This window comes from Sander lucioperca, chromosome 20 (genome assembly GCF_008315115.2).
Source record: "Sander lucioperca isolate FBNREF2018 chromosome 20, SLUC_FBN_1.2, whole genome shotgun sequence".
Lineage (NCBI taxonomy): Eukaryota > Metazoa > Chordata > Actinopteri > Perciformes > Percidae > Sander > Sander lucioperca.
This window is the reverse complement of record NC_050192.1, coordinates 14,598,079-14,622,442: the sequence shown is the minus strand read 5'-3', so window position 1 is coordinate 14,622,442 and position 24,364 is coordinate 14,598,079. Positions and strand designations below refer to the sequence as shown.

The window sequence follows — 24,364 nt, the reverse complement described above, 5'->3', positions numbered from 1 at the left end:
AACGGTTAGCAAATGAGTGGTGTGCGGATTACTCACTGTGTAAAACTGGCACACAAATGCTGAGGTAACACAATTCACTTGGCTGTGATTTTCTTCTCAGGATTTTCCAGTGTGTAACAAAACTCATACTTTAGAATGTGCACAGTGTCATTGGATACAGCATGTTCTTGCCATAAATTAATTTCATCATTCATAATCTAGAAACTGGAGGATGGTGGGGAAAGTACAAAGTTTACAATTATGACATCAAAACTCCAAACATGTAATGCAATAATTTTATGAGACCTTGGCATTTGTTTCAATGGGGGGAAAAAACCATGACAACATCAAGACAATAACTCACCACTTCAAAACAGCAAGCAGAGAATATTTATATATTTATTTTATTTATTTACTTGTGATGTTGTCACTGTTATGACTAAAAGAAAATTATAGCATTAAAGAGCGGGAAAGCAGGTCTTTGTCTTTTTCTGGTCCGTCACTGACAGTGTCAAGATCATCGAATCAGAGAAAATATACTACTGCCCCCTAGTGGATTCAGAAAATACCATGACTGTAAACTTTCAAGTCCAGTTACAGTGCATACAAAGGCTGACTGACTAACATCCTACATACCTAATTTTCGTACTCATCAAACCATTCAGTGACCCCTTGTGCCCTGAATAGAAGTATTCACATTCCATTCTAACATATTCACGTTTTCCCTTAAATGTGTCAGCCATATGTAGCTTACAGCAGTATACCTAAGACCAATTTTATTTTTTATACATTTGTTCTCAGGAATGTTGTTGCCTGAAGAATATAGAATTTAAAAAGCAAAACATCCAGGAACCTCTTAAATATTTCTGAGTCTACAGCCCCACGTTTCTTTATTTATGTGAATTACAGCAGGATTTTCCTTTGATGGGAACAATTTGTGATTCACCACAGTTTCCTTGTGTCTATCATGAGTCCATGAGCAAAAGTCTCACACATTGACACAGATGAGGATGGCGTGAACAATCTAAAAAAAAAAATTTGGATTTCTGCAGTAAAGTCTTTCCTTGTTTCAGTGCTTCTTCTTTGTAGTTTGTGTCTCTTTTTGTGCAATTGTAGTGGCATTATTTCTTGGAAAGAAATTTCATTTTGTTTCCTGGAGCAAAGGAAAACAAACAAGTGTGGTTTAAGGTGGGAATGAGCCTGCAGTAGATTGTGTATACAGAGCTGGTTTCACTATAACAAAGCAAGAATAGCTCACAAACAACCTTACCCAAGCCTTTGAGAAACCTGTTAACCCTCCGGTGTTCATTCTCGTGGATGGAGTCTAGATACTCCTGCACCCTCACTTCAAACAGTCCTGATGAAAGAGAGAGAGAATCATGAATCACTGCATCACCTCTCAACAGCTGAACCTCTCCTTTTCCCTGCAGCTCTTTACCTCTCAGAGCCTGCCTGTGCAGCTCTCTCTCCTGGATGAACCAGCCGAACATCTGGGTCTCCATGAAGACCTCCAGGAAGCGCCGCACAGTCTTGGACGGAATCGCTTTACGAAAACCCTCGCGCTGAAAGGAGCAGGGGACCGGGGAGGAAGAAGAGGAGGAGTAGCCGTCTTCCCGTTCACCGGTGATGAAGAGTGGATAGTGGCCTACCAGCTCCACGAAGAAACGAACGAAAGCCTCGGACACAACGGTGCTAAGATGGCCAGAATCTGAAAAGAAGAGGATGAACATTATAACGTGAACTTGCTGAGTTGCAAAATTGAATGGCTTTTTTGGCTAGTTTTCAGTTTCAGTCCTTGTTATGTCTCACCACCAGATGTGTCTCCTCCTCTGTCATTGGCGAGCTCTCTCCTCCTCTCCAGAACATTCTCCAGGGCTGATTGGAGCTTAGAAGGCAGAATGGAGTCCTCATCGTCCAACTGGATGTGACAAAACAGGGTAGAAAATGTATTTGTAAATATGGCAAGGATGAAATAATTTGTTTTTACATCCATACGGATCATGCGGAGCCATAAAAACACACAAAAATATGACTCAATTTGTGGCCTACCTGTCTGAGAAATCGACTGTTTCCAAGATCCACAACCAGAACCTGTGCACAGAAACTATGCAAATGATTGTATTGCACAACATTTTGCATGAATGTATTGATGTGATAAATCTGGACTGCTGCAATTAAGTAATGCTTTCTTTAGATGACTCAAGTTTTACTTCATAACTTCTAAGAATGAGTGCCTGTCTGACCTCCTCCAGGGGCAGCTCAGTGAGCTGGGGCAGGGAGCTGGACAGCAGGCCAACGATGAACGGGGTTGGAGTGCAGACGATGTCGAGCATTGCTGAGGGCAGCACAGGGATGTAAGTGTGCTGCCATACAAAGGGGTAAAGCAGCGCCACAACAGCATGGCAGCACTGGGAGAGAGTACTGCAAGGAGATACGCGGGGGGGAAATGAGTGGAGGGCAATCAGATGTTATTAAATGATGACCAGCACACAAGGGAATGCTTTTCATTGTTTCATGTTCAATTCATGTTTTAAAGCCTAAATAGATGTTAGCTTTTTTTTCTGAGAGTTAGAAAGAGAGGGAGAGGCAGAGAAAGATACAGATAGTAAGTAACTTACTTTTTCTCACCACATGAGGGTGCTATGGTCTAAAATACAGTCTAACCGGTGTGAATATTCCCTAAGTAACAACATTTCCCAGAGAAAAAAGCAAAGCTACATACTCATCTCGTCACTCTAACTTTGCATTCCACCACTGTGACCGCTCTTTCTGACTCCCACTGGCTTTCTCCTGCAGAACAACAAACTGGCCCCAGCACAACAACAACTCAACAGGCTGGCCTCAAAATATCTTCCCTGAAAAAAACTGGGACTGCCTTAAATTTATTTTACAATGAGGGTCTGGACCACCCGCATTTCTTATAACTTCATAATGAAAACATCCCTGACGTCTGCACATAATATCTGCCAACTCCGTAATTACATAAACAGTGGAAGAAGGATGTTCAGTGCAACCTCATATTTTTAAGAGCCATCAAATGAGCTGTCACATAGAGGGGAGATAGATATTTCAGTGTGTTGTGTAAGCCTACAGAATAAATAGCTGCACTGAAGGAGCTGACCTGAGTTTGTCAGCTGTGAAGATGACCCTTCGCTCCAGCAGCAGAGACCCCAACACCCGGAGGAGCAGGCGAAGACTCAGACAGGAGAACAGACACTCAAAGTCCACATGCTCCAGGCGCGAGTCAGAGGGTCGACAGAGCTCCATCACCTGGGAATAAACTCATATATTTAATCTTCAAGAAAGCTGAGTGGTTGAAACATGACATGGAGCATAATGTAGATGAGACACATTTCTAAATGTTGGTAAAACATGACAACAATTTGTCACACACTCTGGTTAAATGAGTGTTTTTTCAGATCACTAAATCTCACCTCTTCCTCTAACCTTAAAAAGCAGGTTATTTTCTTTCTTTTTATCAAACTCCATGGTCTTAATTTCAATATTTTTTTGGAGCCTACTGTTTCAGTGGTAGCCTCCAGTGTCACTCACTTCAGTGCCTGAGCCAGGGAGGAAAGTTTTAATGGTGATGGTTCTGCCTGGAGCTGGAAACTGAGCCTCCATGATGGCTCTCATAAAAGGCTGCACAAGGGCTGGAGACAAGGCCCTCCGCCTCTCCACCTCATCCAGCACCTACAGTACACACGCACACACCTTATGAATGTGCTTTATTACTTCTGTGCCAATAATATGATCATAAGGGATCGGTGAGTAGTTTACCTTGGAGAACAGGTTGAAACAGCCAAGGTGACTGACAATACAGTAGACCTCTGGTAGACGTTTACCTTTTCCACTAGGCTGAAAAGAAAGGGTGGATGTTTACTTGCTGCTGTTGTGTGAAAATCTCCAAAACATGAACCTTACAGCCATGTTCTTTTTAGTTTAACAACATGGGTTAAGTATTTTACAAGTTTAAAATGTTTTGTGAAAAAAAACTTTTCCTAAAGGACAAAATAATCTGTCCCAAATGTTTTTACATGACAGGGGGCTATATAAACGTTTATAAAATGCAACCACAGTAATATACACAGCAACAGCACTGAAACACACACATACTGTAGAAATACATAAACAGAAACATATGCAAACGTACACACGTACACACTCTCACACACTTCCTCCCAGACTCTCAGTTGCACTATTTTCCCACAGGCACACCGACTATTTTGGCACGGTTATTTACTCAGCCGTCATCGTGGTATTTAGCCACATCCTGTTCAGTAGCAGCGCACTTATTTATTCGACTCATTTCTATTTACCAGTAAACGCCGGCAGTATCCAAACCTCCTGCTTCCATCCTCTCCAGTCAAAACAAAGGAGAACATTTCACTATGGGGGATGATCCACAACAAAAACACAAATAAACATGTGATTAGCATATTTGTGTTGTACATTAAGAAATAAATACATATAAACATTTATTATTTTTGTGCACAGCCTGACTAGACGTATACACCATCAGTCCAGTCCAGCAGTTGTGTATCATGAGTTAAAAAGCAAGTTGTCTAGTGGTAATAAGAGTTGTTGATTTTTTAGTGTCTAATATTGCTATGGGAGATATGTGGCTCTTATTTTGGCCATAACATCATCTTTATATTATGTGGAATTTCATAAACAGTAGCATTAAGTTAAAGGGCCCATAATGTAAAAAGTGAGATTTCCATGTCTTTTTTTTATTTAAAAATTAAGCTTGTCAAGGTGCTATATAAATATTGTGAAAGTGGCAACACGCTCAATCCAAAGAGAAATGCACACAGCCTGTATTCAGAAACTGTGCCTTTAAACGAGCCATTAGGACTTTGTGATATCACAACTTCACTATATATAGTTAGAAACTGCAGCTACAGTGCTGTTATAGTCAATTTTCGGCTGCAATGAGTCTCTCCATTGCAGACTCCGAGAGAGCAGATGCAGAAGACTTGGCTGACCAATCAGAGCAGACTTGGCTTTTTCGGGAGGGGGGCTTAAACAGGCGCTAAAACGGAGCGTTTCAGACAGAGGGGGAATACAGGTATAGACAGACAGTATGAGAAAAAGAATGTGTTTTTTTAAACATTAAAGCATGTAAACATGTTCTAGTAGAAACCAAAAAATACAAGTATGAACCTCAAAATGAGCATAATATGGGACTTTTCATTTTTACACTCTCACCTTGGGTAGTTCTCCACCGGCTCCCAGTCTTTTGCATCAGGGAAACAGAACTGAGGAATGATCCTCAGCTGATCCTCCGTCTCTCTCATGAACTTGAAGCTCCGCTCCAACTGGAACATAAAGAAAGCAGTGACGCAATGGGACTCATTTCATGCATTTTCATTAACTTCATTTCAATAACTATTTTATGCATATGAATCTATAATCAGCAGGTAAAGGTTTGCATGGTCTTATTAACAAGTACAAGCTTACACATTTGATTTAGGGTATGTTAAATGCTGCTGTATAAACAAAGAAATCCTGGTTTAAAGCTTCTCTCTTGCTTGTTCATCTTTTTTGCATTCACAGAATCTTGTCTTGTAGACTTGGGATCAGTCACATATTTTGAATTGTTTGGAATGTTGACTTTTGTCTGACTAGGGTAAAAGTAAATGTACAATTCTATTTCGAGGCAGTTGGGCCCAAAAGCTAAAGGGGTACTTCAGAGACTTCAGTATTGCACTTCCATTAAGTTCGCGGACTCACAAGAGACAAATGGAAAAAGCCCAAAAACAGAAGACTGGATCCTGCATTTCCCATAATCCAACAGGATAGCCTCTTTCATCACACCCTCCCAGTTCTCTCTGGAGCTACAGAAGATGTTATCGGATGACATGTCCCCTGAACTTAATGTGTAGAATCTGTGATGTGCCCCTTTAAAACAAAATGATCAAAAAAGGTAGTAAAGTAAAGATTGAAGCACTGCTCTGTTCCTGACCTTCGGGGGGAACTGCTGTGTGACCTCGGGCAGATAGTGGGCTCCAGCCTTGGACTTCTGCAGCGACACAACTAGAAAATATTCAAAAAGCAGACGCTGGTGAAGCTCCTGTTCGAGAGAGCTGCTTCTGGTGTTGGTACCGTTGTAGTGGGCCTTGCTTGGCTGGCTCAGTTTGGACTGGACTGACACGAGACGCTGACGCTGACGATGAGCTGGAAAAGAGGAAAAGTGTAATACAGCATATCGCACATATATACAGGTTATAAATTGAAGATTTCAAAAGATGTAAAAAAAAAGAAAGAAAAAAAAGAGGTGTAGTAATTTACCTTTAGATCTTTCTTCAACTTCACTCTCAGAGTCACTGTTCTCATCTGTTACTGCAAACAAAAGTTGTATCTGTTAAGCCAAAACGCCACATTTACATATTAGGCATTAGAAAATATAAAGACTAAAGTTTAATTTCGACATCATCATCACCTCTCCCTGAGCTTGTCTCAGCGTAATGATAGATCCTTCGTAGATGTTTCTTCCCGATCCGAGCATCAAAGATGCTGTTGATTCTTAGTACAACCTGTTGGGAATAAAAACTCTTAATCAGTGTGAAGAAATACTATCGCATGATATCTTTCCTCAAGGATGAGAACTATCACCAATTCATAATATTTTGGCACCTACAGTGGAACTTGGCAGCCACACCGAGCTAAACTTAACATAGTAAGCATTAGGGTTTTCAGATAAAACATCTACTTTAGCTCAGGGATTCTTGATAAGGATAGACATACACAGCTGTAAAATTAACACTCAAACACATACCGTTGGTATCCTGCGGCAGGTGCGGCTGTAGGGATCCCCGGGCAGCCAGGAAGTGTGTTCAGGCCCAGTGGGAGTGGAGGGACGGCTGAGCTGAGGTGGAGATGAAACACCCCCGCTGCTGGTGCTGTTGGACGACTGATTGGTTCTCCGCAGGTCCAGCAGCTTCAAGCTCCTGCCTGAATTCTGCCTAAAGAAGCCGGGCCTCGAAGTCTGTAGACAAAAGAAATGAATAATTGAATACATTTTCATAGTCATTTAAATAAGAAGTGATGTCACTGTAAAGTGCTTGGCTTGATTTTCAAGAACCTTGGCAGTATCGGCACCAGGAGAGGAGGGCAGAGACTGCTGGGAGCATTGACTCTCCAGCTCTATGTCCTCATATGGGTTCTCTTTGGATGAGTCTGCAGGGAGACCAAAGATGGCAATGTTCAACACATGTTTATACGTATTTTTCTAAAGTCTCAAGGTTCAAAAAATATGGGATTCTGAAGACTATTCTGATATTTTTAGGCTGAAGCGTTTTCTGCAGAATGTTGTTCATGAAGGAGTGGAAAAACATCAGAAACATTCAATACATATGGTAACACACTGATTGTAGAAAATATCAGGGACATATTCATGAGCTGCAGCCCCATTGTACAGTCCACATTTTGTAGTTTGAATAGGAATAGTTCAGCAATTAGGGAAATACTAGTAATCTTTTTTTTTTTTCCCCAACGGTTAGATGAGAAGATCAATACCCTCTTAACCACAAGACTGGTATCGATCTTCTCATCTAACTCTTAGCAGGAATGCGAATACGTGTTTTTGTCAAATGATTGCTTTAAAGATGGGAAATCAGTGATGGATAATAGAGGTTTCTGACCTGGGATGTCTTCATAGTGATGTTCCTGAGACAGTGAGCGAGAGAACAGCGGGCTAGTTGACCCTGCAAGGTCTTCCAACTCAAAGGATTTCCTGTCATGGTGAACAAAAAAGTGAAAATGTGCTTCTAAAGTATGAGTTAATTTGTTAATTATTGTCCAACATTAACTGTTATTATCTTCATAGAATTGTTCTCATTTATCCAGGTGGGGCAACATCAGGTCTAACTGTAATTATGGCCACAAAACTATATATTGTATTTTATGTTGGTTTAGCTCTGACTATTAGGATACAAGCAACAAATTCAGTTGTTGTTCCCTCTATACCTGTCGACGTTGTCTCGGCCTCTCTCACCCCTGGGTCTCCCGTATACACCAGAGGGAGGTTTGGAGGAGGTTTTCATAGAGATGGAGGGCAGTGGGGGGAGGTTCCTCTGCTCTCTTCCCAGCCTCTGACTCTTCCCAATGGGGGCGGTAGCTGGATGCTCAAAGGTACGTTGGGGTTTGGGGACTGGGTTGATGGGGGGCGCCCCTGGCTCTGTGTACACATTCTCCTGCTGCTGCTTCCCTTTCACTGCACTAGTTTGACCCATAACTACCTGTTTGTCCTTGCTAGGCAGACTGAAGTAGTTTCCCAGCTCCGGAGGAGTTCTCCCATGGTTCTCCCCCATAGCATCCAGGTTTTTAAAAAGGGTGAATACAGCTCTCTTCTCCTGGCTGTTTTGTTCGGCTGTTCGCCTTTCATTGCTTTTCCTCAACGTGCCCACCTGCTGCTGTGCTGCTACTGTAGGAGAACAAGGCCTTGAATCCACGAGCTTTTCTACATTCTCTTTCTCATGATTTTGCTTTTCCTTGTGGACAACTCTGCCGCAATCCTCCCTGTTTTGTAACTCACTGGACTTGCTGCTCTTGAGCGTCCCTTTTTGCTGTTTCCCAGTTTCAACAGGTGAACAAGGCCTTGAATCCCCAAGTTTCACTACATTCTCTTTCCCAAGATTTTCCTTTTCCTTATGGGCTACTCTCTTGCAACTCTCTGCACTCTGCTCATCAGAAGTTTTACTGTTTTTTGTAAGCGATTCTGTCCTTTTTATACTGGCGCACTGGCCCAAAGAACTTGAGGTAATAGGTAAATGAGTAGGTTCCTTCCCCTCCCACAGAGAAATCTTGTCCTTTATTTTGCCTACATTGGATCTGGGGAGCTTGTTGCCCACCAGGAGAGTGTTCTCATTGCTGTGAGGGTTAAAGCTCGACCTCCTGTAAGCCATTATGTGTGAATCTTGGTTGCTCAGGTTGTCTAATGGGGTGAAGGGGAGTTTTGGTGCTTCCTCTCTTCTTTGTCCAGCTTCCTTTTTTTCCACTAATGCAATATGGAAATCACTTCTCTCACCAGCAGCACAGCCCTTCTTTACCCTAAACACACAGAAAAGATGCATTCACTGGGTGTTACAAAGCTACAAATTAACATTAAATGATAAATGTCAAACAATAAACATGACCAAAATTAAATTCTTTAAATGTGATACAGCAGTGATTCCCAATCAGGCTTTGGGGTACAAACAAAAAAAGGTTGGGAACCAGAGTTTTACAGAATTCCTCAGTAAAACACATCTTTCTAAATGATAATGGTATCTCTGAGTACCTGTATTTAATTGGAACAATGCAATAAAATGATAACAAAAGGCTACTTAATGGTAACCAGAGTTTCCTGAATTTCCCAGGACGGTCACTGAGACTGACAGTTAGGGGACACTTAGTCTTTTTCTGGCAGTGGGAAAATTCAGCCTGAGAGTAAATGCCAGAGAACAAGCCTATGACCGAGCATCTTCTTCTCATCGGCCTCGCTAAATAAACACATACTTGGACCGGGGCCCATTTCATCAAACCGGTATGTTTTAATAAATAAACTGGAGGAAATGGGAAGCCCTAAGTTCAAAGACCTTTTCTGACTTTTCCTCAATTGATGCGATGAATACAAGGCAATTTGTGAGAAAAATGTCCATTTTCTATAGGGAAAATGTTTACTGATACAAACCTGTTGTCAGTGGAGCAGATGCAGTCCGGCGTGCTTGTCATTCTCTTAGTGGCCGCCATGATCACTAAACACCTGAGACAGAGATAAAGAGGAAAGCATCTTAAGACAATCGGTTGATTTCTTCGCAGTGCTGAATGTGGCATTCAGAATTTGGATATTAGCATTTTTATTGGCATCCTGTCCTATATTCATATCCTGTCTGGCTTGGCTCCAACTGGCAATTAGCGGCAGGCTTTTTTTTTTTTTAACAGAGACTGAATATCTCTGCTCACACTTGAAGATTTTTTTTTCACATTATGTTTTTAACATGAGATTAAGATCCTTGGTAACATTTAAGGCAGTGTGACCATTCATTCACAGCTGGTAATGTATGGTACTCTGGGGCCAGCTGGGCAGACTCAAGGGAAAACATGACAGCCAGGCACACAGTGCAACTCCCTCGAGCAGTTCATCACACAAACCAACATTTCATTATTTCATGTCATTAGGGAGCTCTTGCATGATTGAATCAGTCTTCTCTGCCTTTTTTTTCTTTGGTGTATGTTCCTTATTCTGCTGCTTTCTTCTCACATGAGTCTAACCTTTGCTCTGCACTCCTCTTTTTGACTCTCATACTTTCAGATCTTTAAAAGGGTAATGTTTCAAAGTTTAGTGACCTCCAAGATAGTGCTTGGTAATTTCCCAGCTCCGAGGCTGTTGTCATCATTTGTTTAGTTGATATCCAGTCCAAATGACAGTGTGCATGAGCAGAGGGACTGCATGCTGCTCTTAAAGACGTAGGCTTTAGCTGATTAGCTGGGAAACAGATAGTTACAGTGTGATAAAGACAGCAAGCAATCCAGAGCCGTATAATTAATCCCAAAATGCATAAATGCTTGCAGTATTTATTATGCTAGAGGTTGCTTTTACAAATTACATATGCCCAGATGACTTCCCAAACAAGTGTTTACCTAAATAAATATACCACATCTTATTTTTTTTTTTTACAGTTATTAAGGTGACTACGTGGAAAATATATGACTCAATTGAATTCAGAATGAAATCGCATTATTCTCCAACACTGAGTGAAAATATGAGACAACACAGCCTGTTTAAATCCCACTGTACGCATCTCATTTTGTATAGTAAACACACAACATTAAATCTGCTTCTTACCTCCTTCTGTCCTACAGTGTCCTTGTGTTCATTAGTAAAATGGGAGCATAATGCAACCCATGCAGCTATAACAGTATCCATTGGGATAACCTCCAAACCCCCACAGTGTGCTGTATGTCCAGGTTAAACCATCTGCAATAGGTTTTCTAACTTATTTTAAGCCTTGAAGAGAGCAGTCAGATATTTAACTGAGAGAGAATAAAATCTGTACACTTCTCTCCCTGTCTCTTCTCCAATCTTCAATTTTCATTCACTCTTTCTCTCCCCACACACACTAGATATGACTTCCTCCCTCCCTCCCTCTCTCTCTCTCTCTCTCTGTCTCTCTCGCTCTCTCTTCATGAATGTCTCTATCTGCATGGCTGTCCCTCTCATAGCTGACATTATGACCGGTGAATGAATGGCTTTTAATACTGACTGAGACTACTTTATTTCCATAATATTGCCTACTAGCTGCAGGGAAACGACTGACACATGGGACAGATGTCATTGTGCATGATTTTCCTCTAAATCTGAAGTTTGTTGGAATTCACATCACTGCCTCTGAGCCACAGTTGCTTATGCAGCTGTAGCATATTAGCCCACACTCCTTGCCCCAGGGTGTACATTTACTTCTATAGAAATGAATAAGAGAGTCCCAATAGGATTTGTAAACTGCATTTGAAAAAATAAATGACAAGGGGCTTCTAAAAATGTTGCATCGAAAGAGAAACTAACTACTTTCAGGCTACAAATGAACTCACAAGTTTGTTTAATTGTTTTGTTACTGTGTTATTTATGTGTTCTTTTAATTGTAAAGTGTTTTAGCACGTTAGGTTTGCGCCACGTTACACTTCTATGCACTTCACTGCTTCAACAAATAAACATTTGAATCCTTGAATTCTTTAATGGTAATGTTGGTACATAATACATTGTAATACTAATAATTAAATTATGAATTTCAATTAAATACCAAAAAAACACTTATTTAAAAAAAAATGTGTCTAATCGTATAGAACCACCCCTTAAAATATGTTGGTTACACATATAAACTGAGCAAACTAATGAGCAAACTAATGTTAAAGGCTTACCAGAATTTCAGTGCTGTCCAAGTTCAGTGCTGCGTCCCTGTTGCAGTGTCAGGCAGTGAACTGGAGTATTTTAAACAAGTGATTTTGGCGGGGCAGTTTTTAAACTATGTAGAAATGTGCCTGTAGCCGATGATACAGTAGGTTGTCTCTAACGTTACCCCACAAGTGGCACAGTGACAGGTGAAAGCTGAACAGCTGCTGTCTCCTTAGTTTGTTAACCCTGTCATTCCACTCCTGTCCTGCTGATGGCAGCAGTGCGCAGCAGTGCTCAGCGGGCAGCGACGTCTGTTACACAGGAGGAATCCACAGTAAACACAGATTGTCGCCACACCGAGAACGAGCCAGTTAACCATTACATGAGCAGAAAGGTAAGAAAACGCTTTGGTTTGTGTTTGTTTATTTAAAGCTTGGAGCTGTAACTGCGAGCTGTTTGTTTGTAGACGTTTGTTGTGACTTTTATGTGTAATGGACCCGGAACTGGCTATCCTGTCATCAAGATAACTAGCTAACGTTGTGTGCCTTGTCACTCTGTGAGGCACGGATGGACAGAAACTGTTCTGTAGGAGCAGTAGTGGCAAATGCTCCCTCTAACAACAACAAAATACTGTCGAAAATAAATCGATTTAATTGACTGGCTATTCATAGGCGTATTGTGAATAAAAGATGGGTTGAACAAGCAAAATCAAAAGTCACAAAAAAACAATGAATAAACGAGAGGCACGAACTAGAGCCCGTCTGTTCTGTAATCTACAGAAATTTGATGGCGTCCTTTGAACAGCAATTCCTGCTTTTATTTTCCCTTTTTAGTGTTGTATGCTGTATATACAGTGTACCACCTGTCAGTTATTGTATATGCAGGGGTTAAAACATATTGTTACCAGGCACCCTACCATTATGCCAGAAAATCATGTTTACCTTGAGGGAGTTTCAGGTTAAGTAAACTTTATTATCCCCGTGGGGGCAATTCGTTTAACAGCCAGCACAGAATAAAAGACAGCAGTTTATACCCAAGGTACACAACATCACATACAGATTTAATTAAACTTTTACAAGCACTTTTGCAGGTGAGCATTTACCTGCCTTTAACGGCCTGCTTGAACTGATAAGGGGTTGTGTTTTGCAAAAATAATAGGGAAATATTGAGTTATGAGCAGTGGTGTGATGTAAAGTACATTTACTCAGGTACTGTACTTAAGTACACCTTTGACATTTTGTACTTTTCTTGAGTCGTTTCTTTTAATGGCACTTTCTACTTCTACTCCACTACATTTCAGCTGGAAATATTGTACTTTTTAACTACAATTATTTGATAGCACCATTGGGGCCTTGCACTTTCGTGCTCGGACCCTAATAATCTGTACAAAAACTAGGGGTGTACCGATCCAATATTAAGATTGGCTATCGGTCCCGATATTGACAAAGTAGCTGGATCGGGGATCGGAAAAATTAACAGATCCACGTGCTGATCCAGTTTTGTTAGTTTTTTCCCTCTTGTCGCACGTGTGTCGCATGCTGGAAGAGTTGAGTGTACAAATAAATAAGAATTCAATACATTACATCTATGTTATTTTGTCTTAGTTAGGAAAGTAATGTTTAGTTAGGAAAGTCTGGTGCCTTTAGTCTCTTCCACATGGTGGAAGGAAGGTCGGTGCATCCCTAACAAAAACAATAGGTTCCTCGCACTTTCAGTTGGGGCCTTGCACTTTCGTGCTCGGGCCCTAAATAATCTGTAAAAAAAAAACAATAGGTTCCTCGCACTTTCAGTGCAAGGCCCCCAAAAGTGCTCGGGCCCTAATAAGAATGAAAATCTTAGCGAAAACATTAGGGTTCTACAGCTCGGCTGGAGCTGTGAACTGCATTGCCTTGCATATGCAATTCCCATGCCCCCTCAGGCTTGGACCCCTAATTAAGCTACCTAAGTGTATATGACTGTATATACTTGACTTTCATATTAGTGTTTCTCAGATAAATAGTTCTCAACATTTTGGCCTCTGGATCCCAAAATCAAACCATAACCGATCCACATAAAATACACTTTCTTTGTCAATGTCTTAAAAAAAACAAAGTTAGTCCTTTCAGTTATATGCATTCAGTCGCTGTGCCAGTTTTTCACTCCACAGAAATTTCTGGTCACATGAGTTTAATGAGTTCCACACTGTGAGGTATACAGATTTTAAGTTTAGGGGAAAAGGCTGCGCTGGTACTGGATCAGTACTCAAGGTATCATAATCAGGACCGAGTCCTGTGCAAACAACATGAGGCGATGCATGGTCACAGGCGCGTGGGGGCGGTGGAATGGTTTCAGTGGCTGTCAGTACACACTGGGTCCATTGATACCTGTGGGAGCCAGTGCACAGGCCAGCATTCAGACCTGATGCATGTATTCATATTCGTCTTTTACCTCAAAGGGATGGATACTTTCTACAAGCTAGTGTTGCCTGTAGTCCAGGCTTCGGCCAGGAGTGGTAAAATCAGGTGTGAATGAACTTCAAAAGATGAAGTGTTATCCATCACGTGATCACTACCATCTTTGGTGAACTCAAACACTGCACACTTAAGCTTTGGGAAATTGCACGAAACACTGCGTGGTCAGCTTTAAACCTGGGATGTGTGGTGGTGATTGTCAGGACCAAAAGGTGGTCTTACATGAGTTTCACTGCATGTATGTCCTTTAATTTTATCTCGTACATAGTTGTTTTGTGTTCTCTTTGTCATCCAAGGACTAATATTATATTTCTGCAATTAGTATTTTGTACAAGCTGTTGTCCTATTATCAATAATGAGTATTAGTGCAGTGAAGTGTTTTAACGTTGGTTTCCAATTCCTTCTTTTCTTTGTGGTTCCCCTAGTGATGTGCTTGTCCCATCTGGCATAGTGGGGCACTATAGCTGAGCCCGCTCCCTGTCCTGTTGCTGTTCCCCCTGAAGACATCCACCACCACCCCCACCTCCCTTTCTCGTCCTCCACCTCCTCTTCCCCCCCCCAGCTGCCCCTGTGATGCCTCCCTCGTGCTGTGGCTACCTGTCACAGTACACTCATCATCATCTGGTTGTCTTCCTCCTCACCTTTTTTAGGTAATTTAGGGTATTTTAAAGGTCTTCCTCAAACCTGCTACCATTGTAAATGCTAGTGCCAAGATGACCCTGTGATACAAGACACATGCTCAGAGTACCTGGAAACCCAAATGAGGGCTAGACTGGTACAAGTGACCTATCTAGTTTGACTTTGTACAGCTTTTGTTTTTGTTTCTTAGGATTGTCTTTAATTAGCTTGTTGCTTTATTGCATATTCATTGGAAAGAGTCACAGGGAAGATGGGAAAATGAGATTTTCACCCAATTTTCACAACGGTTTTGAAACAAAAATCTCCTCTAATTAGCCATTAGTCATAGCCCACTGAGCCACCAGAACAAACTACAAGAAATCAGTGGAGTTGAATAAGTGGATGCCAGGTGTGCAAAGAGACTGAATGGATGTGTGCTGTAAATGTGGGTGAAAGGTTAATGGTGGCAATGTTTCCGAGGTCAAGATAACATGGACAATAAGTAGTGATTTCCAATAGACAGCAGGGTTACTACACAAATTGAAAAAGTCTGAAAGTGGTGAAAGTAGTGAAAATGAATTGTGACTTTTTCTCATTGTGAAAAAAAAATATCAAAAAAGTGAGGGAAAAGGAAAATGTGCATTTTATAATTGTTTTTGGTACAATCTTGTTTAAAACATGTTTGCATAGGTATTAATATATTTCTAAATTAATCAAACCCAGTAAATTAATTATATTATTATAAATGTTTATTTCAGTCAGTGCCGTTAGATGTGATAGATATCACACGTCTGCAGCACTGCAGCAGGTAGTAGCGCACAGTGAATACTGCTGTTCAGTAGAAAAAAATTGGGCTTGTGTTGGATATTGGATTGCCTGTATCAACATAAAGATGTTGCATTCTAGTGTTTATTGTGAGTTCTTTCAGCAGAATTGAACTGTTACTTCTTTGGAATTTAGCTTTCTGCATGCCTTATGTGACCTTTGTAGCTTTTAATGGTATTATGTAAACAGTTGCCATTATATAAACCATGTAGCACTTGAACTGATGTGAAACAAAACAAGAAATATTGTTCCAGTATATTAAACGTGTGTTCAGCATCCCCTCCAGCTGAAGTTTGAACCTCGACCTGTTCATTCTACATGGATGGTTTAGATGCATCTCTATCAAATCCCTGTTGCCTTTACTTGCAGATTGAAACTGTTTTCTGTCTCTCCAGCTATGTGTTGCTACATGCGTCCAGAAAGACGTTCAGTAATGTGAAAGTCAGCATCTCAGCCCAGTGGACACCATCTTTCCAGAATGGCAGCGCACCAGCTTTCTCTCCTGGCGAGGTACCGAGCACCAGCAGAACAGCGCCGAGTGACCGTCCATAACATTCAAAACCCCTGCTGTAGATAAACTGCATATAATTAACTGTGTTATCTCTGACTGTCCCAGACATGGGAGGAAAACCGTCTGTTTGCAGATGAGAAGCAGGCCACTTTGTTCCTGGGAGCTCTGGACTCCATCTTCCTTTTTTCATATGCAGTGGTGAGCAGCGAACGTGATATTCTGGGTTTAAAGCTATAGTGCGCAGTTTCTGTCGCCCCCATGAGGAATTCAAAGTAATGACAACAACACTGTCGGCGCATCCGCATGACGCAAGCCTTCGGTGATCACGCACCACCCCCACCCCTTCTCCATGCAGTTGCTAGTAGTGTTTAGCACGTTAAAGCAACACCAAAGCACTTTTCCTCTTCAGTCCCCCTACAGGTTGGAAGTGGAATTGTCCATTACCGTAACCCGTATGTCTCCTTCGAACTACAGATCCGCTACCCGAAACTTGCATAGTGTGGTTATAGCCGATAGAGGGCCACAAAGCGAATGCAGAAGTGCCGTTCACCCTGTTACGAGTTGATGAACCACTGAAACGATTTTGGAAACAATATTTTAAGGTACAAAATAATCTTTGGTGTTGCTTTAAATCAAGGAGGACACGGAAGTTTAAAAAAAACATGATGTACTTTTCACAAGAGGTAATTATCTTGTAATATATATGTCCTCTTCGTCTCCAAAGCTAAACGCTGCTGTTGTCCTTTCTCAGCGGTGACGTAAAACGCATCACCCAAGCTTCTGCGCGCGAATGTCGCTGGACTACACCATTTTGTAAACGTAGCCATACTGAGAAATACAAAGAGAGAGTTGTGTGGAGCTGATAGGCTTAATTTGATTTGTAACAACTCGTTTGGCAATGGCTTGAATGTAACGGACGTTTATTAATATAAAATAGTCACACACTATAGCTTTAACAAGCTTCTGAGAGTAGCGACTTCCGCCACAGATATTGTCATCTTAATGGTCAGTTGGGTCACTTTATGTTGGTTCTGTCCACACAGGGTCTGTATCTCAGCGGTATCATTGGGGACAGAGTGAACCTGCGCTACGTGCTCTGCTTCGGCCTGTGTGGCTCTGCTGTAGTGGTGAGTACATAGACCTCTTTTGTGTGTGTGTGTGTGTGTGTGTGTGTGTGTGTGTGTGTGTGTGTGTGTGTGTGTGTGTGTGTGTGTGTGTGTGTGTGTGTGTGTGTGTGTGTGTGTGTGTGTGTGAACCTTGATACACAGGGTACTTTGTTTGTGTCAAGTTTTTACATTTTGCATGCTATCTATGTATAGTTTCTTAATTGAATATTAAAGACCAGTTAGCATTCATTCCCAATACACTGCTTTTTGTATAATAGTTTGGAATACAACTTTAGCTGTCTGTGTGTTTGCAGGAGTTTCTGTTTGGCACTCTCACCGAATGGCTCCATATCTACAACATCTATCTGTACTGTGGCCTGTGGGTGCTGAACGGCCTGCTGCAATCAGCTGTCTGGCCCTGCGTGGTAGCCGTCATGGGCAACTGGTTCGGCAAGGCGGGGTGTGTGCCATTTCTCTGTTTACAAAACCTGCATTTATTTAACATTGCTTCAAGCATACAACTGCCACATCAATCCAGCCTAAAAATATTGACTCAGGTTTGTGTCTGTCAAGTGGAGCTTTATGATGACTCGCACAATGGCGTCCATTCACCAGTGCTGCTGCCAAAACATAGACTCCATTTAGACTCACTTTTCCTCAGTGGCAGGACTTGTGAACATAATTAGCTGAATATAAAAATAGCCAATTCACTGAGCTGTCTGTGACGTTTTGAAGTATGTTTTTTAATCTGAAATTGTATCCGAGGGCATTTGAAAGAAATACCTGCATATTGATCAGTTTTTCTAATCAAACTGCATGATGTTGTCTTCCAGCCGTGGCTTTGTGTTTGGCCTGTGGAGTGCTTGTGCCTCTGTAGGCAACATCCTGGGGGCCTTCCTGGCTTCTAGCGTGCTCAAGTATGGATATGAGGTAAGAAACACACACACACACACACACACACACACACATTTTTGATGCCTTTTACTATAATTGTCTCATTAACTAAATGCTACCATGATACACCTATGTTGCTGTGTGCAGTACGCCTTCCTGGTGACCTCAGTGGTGCAGTTTGCCGGGGGGGTGGTGGTGTTCTTCGGCCTACTTACCTCCCCAAAAGAAGTCGGTAAGGACTGCAAGGAACATGTAACCGTGTACTTTCAGTGTATTTAGCTGCGTCCCAACATTACCATAAAATGCTGTTCAGGTAACAATATTACACATAACTGTGAGAGATGAAACCCTAATTTAAGTGTTTTAATGTGTGTGCACTTGCATGGGTTTTTAGACAGGACCGCCCAACTCTATGTTCACTTTAAATTGATTTTCCCATGGAAGCCATTTTGAACTTGAACTCTGCCCGAAATAGAAACAGTTTAGCGTCTCGATTGCATACATTGATTGCCAACCTGCACAGCTTGAATGTGTGTTTGTGTGAGTCAGGTTTGAGCTTGGAGTCAGAGACTGGACTCAGTCCGGTGGAGAGGGACACAGACAGCCACAGGCCTTTGATGAGCGACGAGGAGGATGAGGTGGAGGCAGAGGTGTACGCCAGACAATACCAGCAGCCGGACGAACCTCTGGCCGAGACTCCTCAAGCCATCGGCTTCTGCCAGGCTTTCTGTCTGCCTGGAGTGCTACCTGTGAGTCCACGACTCCCAACAAGTCAAGACAAATTTATTTACAAAGGGCTTTTAAACAAACCAAGATTGAATGATGCTAGTACATGTTGACTCTGTGTCTGTTTGTACTGCAGTATTCCCTGGCGTATGCGTGTCTGAAGCTGGTCAACTACTCCTTCTTCTTCTGGCTTCCTTTCTACCTGAGCAACAACTACGGCTGGAAGGAGGCCGAGGCCGACCGCCTCTCTGTGTGGTATGATGTAGGAGGAATCATCGGTGAGTGGCAGACAGTTTTTTTTTGTTGCATTTTCTTCCATCCTAATAATAATCATAAGCCCTATTCATACGGGATTAGTATCATCTGGGGACCTCATGTGATTTAGAAATGACCCCCCCCAACATCTGAGTTTCATGTGGCGCATTCGCATGGGATAAGCAGAGCCTGCTTTTACTCAAATTGAGTGACTTATCTGTACCACGAGAGTTGGGTACCCGGAGGCGCACGGAGGACAGCCAGGGCGAGGCCGCCGCACCGCACTTGGGTCGGGGTTCGGTGTCTTTTTGGGCCAGGCCCGGTAGAGGTTATCAGAGGTGCACACCCTATCATTAGGCCGCAGCGGCACCCACACAGCATCACCGTCAGCCCTCGGACGAAGCCGCAGGGAGCGCGTCGACTTGGGGACGGAGGTCTCCGGTCGGGCAGTGGTCCAGACCAGGTTGGCAATGAAAGGTGGAGTCTACAGCCCCTTGCGATCCCATATCCTCCTTTCACGAGAGGGATAAAAAGTCACACAGGAAACATAAGCCTTGAAATAATGATATACGACCCCGCCAAATCACAGACATGTACAGGACTAATGTTATGACAGGACCTTGGTGTTTGGCGAGATATGGTAGGTCATTTGCGGGAGAATTTTTACTTGACAAATTACAGACATGGCTGATTCGCACTGGATTAAGATTACAGACAACCTCCGTAATTATTCTAAATGACTAGAGGTCGCCAGGTAATACTAATCCCGTGCGAATAGGGCTTTAGTCTCATTGAAATTAGTTTTACAAGGGACATTTGTACAGTACGAAAATAAATACCACACACATTGAAATAACACATAAATTCAGACAAGTAATTTCTTCAAGTGCATTTCGGGTTTAGTATATAAGTAATATTCTCTGATATTACTTTCAGCAACCACAGTGGCTAGCATACTGTAAAACAGTGTTTGCTAGCCTTCGTAATTGTACAGGTCAACAACAAAAAAGTCCATAAAATAAGACATCACTCCTCCTCCTCCTCTGTCCCCTTCATACAAAAAACATGCTTAGAGTTGGATGTCTTTTTCTCATTTTGTCTCTGTGTTTCTTTACGTCAGGAGGGACCGTTCAGGGTTTGATTTCGGATTGCATGGGAAAGAGATCCCCTGTGTTGGCCATGAGCCTGGCGCTGGCGATGGGAGCCCTGATGGGATACAGCCGTGAGTACAGAGTTCACCATTAGTGGATCAATCGATCAACAGAAAACCAGTCGGCAACAATCGACTACAACCTCATAATATAAGGTTGATGGTGGCATTATTACCACAGTGTCACAGTTCTACTCTCTCTCTCTCTCTCTCCATCCTTCTCAGGTTCACCGAATGACCAGGTGATAAACGCCGCGCTGTTGGCTACCACGGGCTTCTTCATCGGCGGCCCGTCTAATATGATCAGCTCTGCCATATCTGCTGACCTGGGAAGACAGGGGGCTCTGAGGGGCAATCAGGAGGCTCTGGCTACTGTCACTGGCATAGTGGACGGAACAGGAAGTATAGGAGCTGCAGGGGGACAGGTGAACACTCTGATCACTATACAAAACAAATGCATTAAAACAGCAGGAAAAGACAAGATTCAATTACAGAATAAAGGATGCTACCGTTTGTTTTTGATGGGTCTGCCCAGGTAAAGTCGATACATGTGGTTCTGTGTGCAAGTGGGTGCTTTACCATGGTCAGTGTCTCTCTGTGTTCAGCTATTGAAAAGCATTGATCATCTTGTCACGGTTTCTTAAGCCACACTTGTCCTGCCGCTTTAGTCCATTCACAATAGAGCCAATATACTGCAAGGAATAAGATTGACGCAATATTTGTATGTTTATGTAATGAAATCGCATGTTAGGTTATAGAAATAGTCGACGACTAGTCATCACTGACCTAATTTATGTCTGTGTCATCCTCTAGTACCTGGTGTCCCTGATTGAGAGCAAGCTGGGCTGGATGTATGTGTTCTACTTCTTCATCGTCATGGTAAGATGATTTCCTGAAATCACAATAGGCCTTTTTACCGGCTGTGGCTCGAAGGAATACCGCTACGGCGACAACCGTTAAGTTTAGGCACCAAAACGACTTGTTAAGTTTAGGAAAAAGATCCTAGTTTGGATTAAAACACTCCCGAGGAACGAACACGTTTCCTGGATGAAAGTATTAAAATTGTATTATTAGATTAGATTGGATTTTGCATAATTTTGCGTTATTTCCGGTTGTAGCTGTATCCCTTCTAGCCACAAACCTTTTAACTGAAGACATATTGACATGTCACAGTAGGGAAAGCACAGGTGTAGATAATAAGTGTCACTATGTTTCTATGACAAGTCAAAATGTCTGCCATGAATAAGGTCTCCTGCACACCGCCTGCGTGGCGTTTCTGTTGCGTGGCGTTTTCTATGTCTTTGTACACCAGAAACGTGTCTGACGCGGCTTTGCTGCTGCTAGCCTTGTCTGTACATGTATGTTTCCCATTGATAAAATGAAATAATAGCGTGCCGTGTTCTTCAACTTCATGTTAAACATAAATATATTCTGATTTGATTACAGCAAAGACAACGTCGGCAGAATTGACGGCAAAATAGGCTAGCTAGGACAGCTGCAATATTTGAAAATCAATAATTATTTATTATCTCTTTTTTAAATTACATTTATATCTGCATTTATGTCAAAACTTAGAGACTTTCAAACATCAAAATGTAATCTATTAAATGTATTCGTGTCAAAATGACACATAAACATCTTTTCCTATTCTATTTTGCCTGGAAACGCTTCCAACACGTTTGCGTGTCGCGTGAAAAATAGGCGTCGGTTCTATTTCTAGCATGCACGCGTTTTCGGCACGGCTCAAGCCGCGCCTGTGACGTGCGTGTCACGCAGGCTGTTTGCAAGCTCTGACCTGTTAACATGGGAGCCGAAATAAAAACGGACACGCCACACAGCTGACACGCTCACACCACGCAGCCAGTGTGCAGGAGCCCTAAGGCCTATCTTAAAGGTGTTTGTTTTTACAATACATTGGCATAAATATTACCGTTTAATTGTCAATTCTGACTAAGTATATAAATGAATGTTGTATGTTTTGCGCAACTTTAAATTTGATTTTAATTTAACCCCATATTTTCTGATGTTTTTGGTGTGCCTCTTTCTTTTATGTCCACTTGTTTGTTCACTGGTGGAAACATGAGTGTATCCTTACCCACAGCAACACTTCACTTCAGCATGTAATTGCATAACATTTAATGCATAACATTTAATGAACAAAACCCTTGTGTAACTTTGAGTCTTGTGTTTTGATGTTACAGACGGGGTGCAGCATTGTGTTCATCATTCCCTTGCTCTTTAAAGAGGTGCTTGCCATGTGGAGAGACAGACAAGCGCTGCGGCGCCAGCTGTGAACACGTCCAGCCATAATGTTCCTACTCTTATCAGTGCCAACACAGCAGGGCTGCTCACAAACAGCTGCTTTTAGGTGAGTTTCGCGAGGTGTAAAGATTTGTGGGACGCTGGTTCTCACAGCCCCGATGGTTAAGGTGACCTAGAGTTACAGAGCCACCAGTTAAACTCCCACAACGACCAGCGTTTGTCTATTAACACCCATGAGAGCAGGCACAGAGTCTTTGAGCACAACACTGAAATCGTATCCACTCACTAAAAGCCTAGAAATGTAAATGCACACTTCTTTTAGTGTGAACAAGAGGATTTCTAGGTTTGAGCTGAAGTGCCTGATTGAAAAAGGCTTTAAAAGGGACCTAGCTGTCCAGTCTGTGAATTCAGGCCTTGCAGGGCCATCACAGAATGTACTACTGTATATATTTTAGGATTTAAATTGATGTAAAAATCTTTTTAAAAGAGATGCTCCCAAGTTAAGTTCAATAATGCTTGGCCTTTTAGATCAGAAATTCTTAACTTAAAGACCCCTTTGGGATAATTTGGGTGTCAAGAGTGTCTAAAGAATGTGAATATTAATTGTAATGTAGAACTTTTATTGTCAGCTTTTGTAGATATGTATGATCTTTTTGTTGTTTTTGGGTCGAGATAATGAATATTGCACTGTAGTACAGTAGGCAAAGTCTTGAAGATTTTAGTGAACCACTCAGATCTTAGCTTGGTTCGCTGCCACTTGATTTCTCTTGTATACAGTTTTGTGTAATCAGGGTTAGAAGCTATACTGTCTACGGGGACTGGTTCTCTTGATTCTGAATATGTGTCAGTCACTGATTGATATACTGTATGCTCATTCCTTTTTCAAGTTTTAGTGTCTGAAGTCACATGCAATTGCCATGAAAACCCCCTCGCACACACACACACACACACACACACACACACACAGTGATAGAAACACAATAAGAAAAATCTACCATTGTCTGACCCATTTAGTTTACAGTGTAGCATGCCTAATGCACTTTAAAGTGTGAACTGCATACTGACATTGCAGAAGAGACACATTTTGCCTGTTTGTAGTAGAAGCTGCACCTTCTCACGGTTGTTTGGGGAACTTGACTGCCAATCTGTGTCTGAACAGATTTAAATGCCAATAAAGGTAGATAACTCATGATCAGGGTGGGAAATGGTCATATCGTTATAACACCAGCCATATGCTAGTTAATAATTGGGCAGGTTGTCTACTTTACTAGACAATGTGGTCAGTAACCAGCCATCATTTGGGGGGAGATTGTTTTGGTTCAAATCAGTAAAAAAATAGAATTTGTGATTCTTTTTCAGCCACTTTGGCCAGTAGACACAACATTTAGTTTGCTCTGTTGCATGTCGACCATTTAAAGTGCTTTTAACATCTGGGACATCAGGGCATCTTTGTATTATCATTACTGGTATGAGATGTGTTTCTTATGCTAAACCAACAGCACTGGAGCATAACATGAGACTACACCCTCGATGTCTCTGAACTTGCAAAGTGTAATAGAATGTAAATTGAAATGTTTGTGGAATGTGTAACCCTGTCTGTGGTGTATTTATTTTGTTTTATTTTTTATTTATGTGTACTTTTTGAGTTTTAACTCGTGTAAATGCACATTTTCCTTTTAAATAAATGAAAGTTACATTTGGCAAATTGCGAGT

The 24,364-nt window shown here is 41.8% G+C and overlaps 2 protein-coding genes across 5 annotated transcripts; one reads left to right on the top strand and one right to left on the bottom strand.

The window, feature by feature from the left end:
- Window positions 1–360: 360 nt before the first annotated feature.
- On the bottom strand, window positions 361–12,048 carry LOC116039793 (DENN domain-containing protein 2A-like). 3 transcript variants are annotated; one of them, XM_031284842.2, is made up of 20 exons: window positions 11,881–12,048; window positions 9,656–9,727; window positions 7,951–9,033; window positions 7,626–7,717; window positions 7,067–7,161; window positions 6,761–6,970; window positions 6,425–6,518; window positions 6,274–6,324; window positions 5,948–6,159; window positions 5,191–5,300; window positions 4,299–4,368; window positions 3,760–3,837; window positions 3,532–3,672; window positions 3,101–3,249; window positions 2,223–2,400; window positions 2,029–2,070; window positions 1,789–1,897; window positions 1,418–1,687; window positions 1,250–1,336; window positions 361–1,132 (listed from the first exon to the last, which is right to left on the bottom strand). In XM_031284842.2, exons 2-20 carry the CDS (start codon window positions 9,712–9,714, stop codon window positions 1,101–1,103), a joined length of 3,162 nt encoding a protein of 1,053 aa, XP_031140702.1. In that variant the 5' UTR covers window positions 9,715–9,727; window positions 11,881–12,048; the 3' UTR covers window positions 361–1,100. The 3 variants fall into 3 exon arrangements, with proteins under 3 accessions (XP_031140702.1, XP_031140701.1, XP_031140704.1); XM_031284841.2 differs by lacking the exon at window positions 11,881–12,048 and adding an exon at window positions 10,811–11,091; XM_031284844.2 differs by lacking the exon at window positions 11,881–12,048 and adding an exon at window positions 10,811–11,091 and having other exon boundaries at window positions 6,274–6,318.
- Window positions 12,049–12,133: 85 nt separating this feature from the next.
- slc37a3 (solute carrier family 37 member 3) lies at window positions 12,134–24,356 on the top strand. Of its 2 annotated transcripts, XR_004102512.2 has the most exons (15): window positions 12,134–12,248; window positions 14,730–14,954; window positions 16,143–16,257; window positions 16,364–16,456; window positions 17,302–17,385; window positions 17,679–17,824; window positions 18,198–18,294; window positions 18,406–18,490; window positions 18,808–19,007; window positions 19,121–19,262; window positions 20,360–20,461; window positions 20,615–20,814; window positions 21,203–21,268; window positions 22,591–23,828; window positions 23,880–23,892. XR_004102512.2 is itself a non-coding variant. In XM_031284845.2 (14 exons), the coding sequence occupies exons 2-14, from the start codon at window positions 14,878–14,880 to the stop codon at window positions 22,681–22,683; spliced, it is 1,500 nt and encodes a 499-aa protein (XP_031140705.1). In that variant the 5' UTR covers window positions 12,134–12,248; window positions 14,730–14,877; the 3' UTR covers window positions 22,684–24,356. The 2 variants fall into 2 exon arrangements, 1 of the variants encoding a protein (XP_031140705.1); XM_031284845.2 differs by having other exon boundaries at window positions 22,591–24,356.
- Window positions 24,357–24,364: the final 8 nt, after the last annotated feature.

What these genes read in the sequence shown, in the direction of transcription:
- slc37a3 (XM_031284845.2), top strand. Translation starts at nt 14,878, where the DNA reads ATGCCTCCCTCGTGCTGTGGCTACCTGTCACAGTACACTCATCATCAT. An exon ending in AACTGGTTCGGCAAGGCGGG is followed by an intron (nt 17,825 to 18,197) that starts GTGTGTGCCATT and finishes GTTGTCTTCCAG; the next exon opens with CCGTGGCTTTGTGTTTGGCC. An exon ending in TGCTCAAGTATGGATATGAG is followed by an intron (nt 18,295 to 18,405) that starts GTAAGAAACACA and finishes TGCTGTGTGCAG; the next exon opens with TACGCCTTCCTGGTGACCTC.
- LOC116039793 (XM_031284842.2), bottom strand. Translation starts at nt 9,714, where the DNA reads ATGGCGGCCACTAAGAGAATGACAAGCACGCCGGACTGCATCTGCTCC. An exon ending in TGAGACAAGCTCAGGGAGAG is followed by an intron (nt 6,325 to 6,424) that starts GTGATGATGATG and finishes TTTTGTTTGCAG; the next exon opens with TAACAGATGAGAACAGTGAC. An exon ending in CACAGCAGTTCCCCCCGAAG is followed by an intron (nt 5,301 to 5,947) that starts GTCAGGAACAGA and finishes TTTATGTTCCAG; the next exon opens with TTGGAGCGGAGCTTCAAGTT.